At 44.6% G+C, this 4125-nt stretch overlaps 1 protein-coding gene across 1 annotated transcript in view; it reads right to left on the bottom strand.

Annotated features, from left to right (window-relative positions):
* The window catches only part of T265_13779 (hypothetical protein), a gene marked incomplete at both ends in the record, with an annotated part of 4052 nt that extends 1478 nt beyond the window's left edge, over positions 1–2574 (bottom strand). The window contains 2 exons of the mRNA XM_009170500.1: positions 901–969; positions 2377–2574. Of these exons, the coding sequence (XP_009168764.1) occupies positions 901–969; positions 2377–2574 (267 nt within the window). The remainder of the gene's footprint in view (positions 1–900; positions 970–2376) is intronic.
* Positions 2575–4125: the final 1551 nt, after the last annotated feature.

The following is a 4125-nucleotide window of genomic DNA, read 5'->3' as shown; positions in this document are numbered from 1 at the left end:
GATATTCGAGATATCGTAGTATATTTTCATAAAGGAAACTACTCACAAGGTTGCTGAAAACTCTTCGACAGCCCACGACCGGTTTCGCCCTTCTTGAGTTTTCAGCAACCTTGTGAGTAGTTTCTTTTATGAAAAGAGTACATTTGGTTCATGGGATTTTTTGCCGTTTTTTGAGAACCAGCAAATACCCCACTCAGTTTGTGCCAGTACGGGAGAACTGTCGGAAAACAGTGTCCTACCTAAAAACCGTCGATACTGACTGACTCGACGGTACCCCGGAGACCGGTTTGGTGAGACAAACAAACAACCAGTCTTAAGTTTGCTCGGGTATCCCACTTAAATTGATCAGTTTGTAACTGTGAATTGACGAACAGAAAATTCACTTCACACGCAGAGCCCCACACAGTCTTCGTATATTCAAGGGGAGTCAACAGTCATTGTATATTCAAGGGAAGTCATGATGTCATCGAAACACAGGCACCCAAACATTCAGTGAACAGGGATCATCGGACGAAATCAGTTGCCGTCAATGAAAACTGAATAAGTGCATTCTCTATTTCACTGTTTCGTTGAAGGATGACAAAAGGTTAGCAGAGCGTGTTTTTTTTAAGATTTTTAACTTCAAAAGTTTGCCTGCACCAAGGCTTCCTTTCGTCTTACGTCTACATGAGACAGCGATCGACTTTCGGCAGATGAACTGACAGCTACGGTTAGTAGTCCTGCAGCAACAACAGGAGCACACAAAATCCGCTCACCGATTTGGGAAATCGCTCTTAACGAGACACTTTATTATAGTTTTCGGCAGACGTCTTGATAGTTAGAAGACGGCCCGGTGAACAAAGCGCGATCGGAAGGCCCGTGGTTCAGACTCTCAAATTCCTGTGTCTAGAGTTGGCCAACCCGAGAGTATCCCAACTCTTGTGCTTTCTTCTGGTAACATGGCAGTTTGGTACCGAAAGGGTGCGACAGCTGAACGATTTATGGTAGGAATTTGTACGTTCACTTAAAGTCCTATCCGAATGCCAAAAACCGGGAGACTATTGCGTCTACATGCGACAGCGAGTGATTTTCGGCGGATGAACTGACAGCGACGGTTAGTAGCAGATAAAGTAGGTTGCAAAGTCATAAACACTCATCTTTTTATCAGTTCTCTCCAGACCAACTGGCTTTTCTGCGCTTTCAATGAATCACGCAGGTTTTCCAGACCCCATCGTTGGATGGACGCTTGGTCCAGGATCGACCACAAGAGCAGCTGAATGTATCAGCTGTCTTCCAGCTCACGGGTGTCGTTGCCAGTTTACCCGATCTGTGTTGCAGTGTTCGTCCTCGAGGTGGGGATGCGAAGTGTTCATAAGGCTACCCTCGGATGACAGTGAATTTTGATCCCCGCTTTACAAGCACATTGACATTTACTCCTTAGAAAGAATGTACAACACACAGAAATGGTTTTCAGTAGTCGAAAGTCCAAGTTTATTGCAGTCCAAAAAATAGTTCCCATCGGTTGATCAATATTATACTAAGCACGCCTCAGGGGTTTTCGTGTGAATCTAATCGAATACAGTTGAATGCAACTCGCGATTCTTTCAGTTTACCCATGTTTTCACGCAAAAAGTCCCTTCTTTTCATTCCAGTTTACAGGAGAAAATATCAATACATACGATTCCGTAGTCACGAATGTGCGAGTCAGAGTGTCTGGTGAACACGAAAACCTCCCTTTATCTCCCACAAGACTCCAGTCACGTGACAAGTGGGTTCAGACGGAATTTTCTCGTCTACAATGTAACCGCGCGGTTGGGAGGACAAAGTAAAGCCTACTTGGCTTTTGAATAGAGTAGTCGTGATGGGATTGCGTTGAATGGTCCGGAATATACTGAAGTAACGGGAACACAAATCAAGATTGTCCTCAAAAAACCTTGGGTCACGTGGACAAAGTACTCGCAGCAGTGAATTAACCGTCCTCCCCATTGGTTTTCCCTCCTGTCAAACGAGTAAGACTGCTGTCGAACGAGTTAGACTTGTCCAAGACGGATCCGTTCCTCAAATGAGTTGATCCTCTGGACACTTGAGCTCCCTTGTAGAGATCAGATGTCATTTTTTCAGAATATATTCTGCTATTCTTGGATTGCTACACATGAATTTCGCCCCGATCGTCTTGGATTCCAGACTTCTTCAGTAATGAGATTCCCATGTCCTTAAAAGTGCATGTAAACGGAATCTGTGACTTGAAAACTAAAAGGGAATGTTTTAAATGTTCCCCTGAAGTTACCTTCAGCTTTTTATCCTCGGTGGACCATTAAACTCTTTCCTATTCGTTTGATTGAAGAAGTTCTAGCCTTCAAACATCCATGGCCGTTCTCCTAGGGGGAAACCACGCACAAGGTTGCTAAAAACTCTTCGACAGCCTGTGTGCAGCACATTCAGTTGTAGAATATCGTAAACGAGAGATTCCGTTGAGTCTTTCTTGAAAACCAAATTGATTTGTAAATGAGTGTATTTCTCGAATCCATGGCTGTTGTTCACACTCACATCACATAGATGCTGATAGAGCCTCTTCCATTCACCGAAGGGTTTTGTCTAGAACCAGGTGAAGGTTACAACTTGTGGTCAACGGTGAGATTCCGAAGTAGGTTGATATTTGGGAAAGGGCAGGGTTTTCGAGCAAACCATGGAGCACGAATCCGTAAGAAGTTCATGGGCAGGTAATACTAGCGTGAAGCCTGCCATCACACTGTTTTTTTTCGCGTAAGGGTGAATTTACCGTAAGTGAATTATGATCGGGCGTAGCACACGGCGGGATGTTTTTAATCACACCACATTCGACCTTGAAATCCAGGCTCCACAGATATTGTGTATCTGGAAAATGCAATTGGGTCATGAAATGTCTTCATTCAGCGGATCGGGGGAGTGAATGTAACATGGATCCATTATCAGTCCTCTTGGTTAGAAACAACAAACGTTTGATACCGGAGTTATACATTTGATGATCAGGCTTGCGCAGCTGGAAGTGCGGTCTTTTAACAGAGATCATCTAGTTGAGGCTGTTTATGATCATCCGATGCGCACACATGAAATTTCTCTCGCGCCGGGGTTTTTTTCTGATCGCCCCACATGTTAGACTGTAAGCATTTGATTTGTTAAGCTCAAGGTCACCCGTGAGCACCGATGAACAAGCGGGTGAAGGGTGCTGTCCATGCTTGAGTTACCAAACCGTCTGATCACGTCAAAAGCTGGTTTTCACCAAAAGAATGGCACCGCTGAGAGCATGCATCTCCAAAACTCATAGGAGTGTCTCACATTATGTGTGGCACAGTTTCACGATGCCCTCTACAACCCAACAGCCATCGTTAGAGAGTGCCGACAGGGAAAGCGGTACACAGTTCTTAAAAGAACTAGTGCGATCGGCATCGGCACTGAGCTAATGTTTCGCATGGGACACCACCAAAGTTATGCAAACTAGATCAGCATTTTTGATTATGTTTGACGAATGAGTTGAAATCGATGGAGCTGAGCACTGGCCAAGCGAAATGAAGCTGTTTCACGTGATGCAGCTGTAAACAATACGCCTGCGCCGTGCGTGATCAGCAATCGATTTGTTTTCAACATGTACAGTGGTCGATTTAGCCAATAATAATTGCGCGCGGTTGTGCGCATTTTCTTGATTAAACGCTGGCGATGTATGGAATACTTTGCAACCGAGGTCACACAAGTCCATTGATTCCTCCTGTGTAAGGTAGTCATCCTTTCGGAGATGATGTTGAGCATCCCGATGCAATTGTGTCCTTTGCTAGCGTGGACAAGGAATGCTTGTGATATTTAGAGGAGGTCCTCTTCTCCGGAGTGATTTCAAGCACTGCGCAAAGCAACCTATTAAAGAGGTGTCTAAAAAGCATAATACTCTGCTCAAATACTCTGTTAATACTCTATTATTTGTCTCGAAAACTCTACGAAACGCAGCATTTCGAACTGGAACTTGTTCGAATCAATCAAATGCGTGTTCGCCCTTTTTCAGAAGGAGGGTTTGCCTACACAAAGTAGAACGTTTCTGTCCATGCGGTTTGCGGTCGGAACAGTGGAAAGACCGTTGGCGTATCTCAAGCAATTCTACCGTAATACCTGCAGACGTAC

This window comes from Opisthorchis viverrini, assembly GCF_000715545.1.
Source record: "Opisthorchis viverrini unplaced genomic scaffold opera_v5_105, whole genome shotgun sequence".
In the NCBI taxonomy this organism is placed as follows: Eukaryota; Metazoa; Platyhelminthes; class Trematoda; order Opisthorchiida; family Opisthorchiidae; genus Opisthorchis; species Opisthorchis viverrini.
This window is presented reverse-complemented; position numbering and strand designations above follow the sequence as displayed.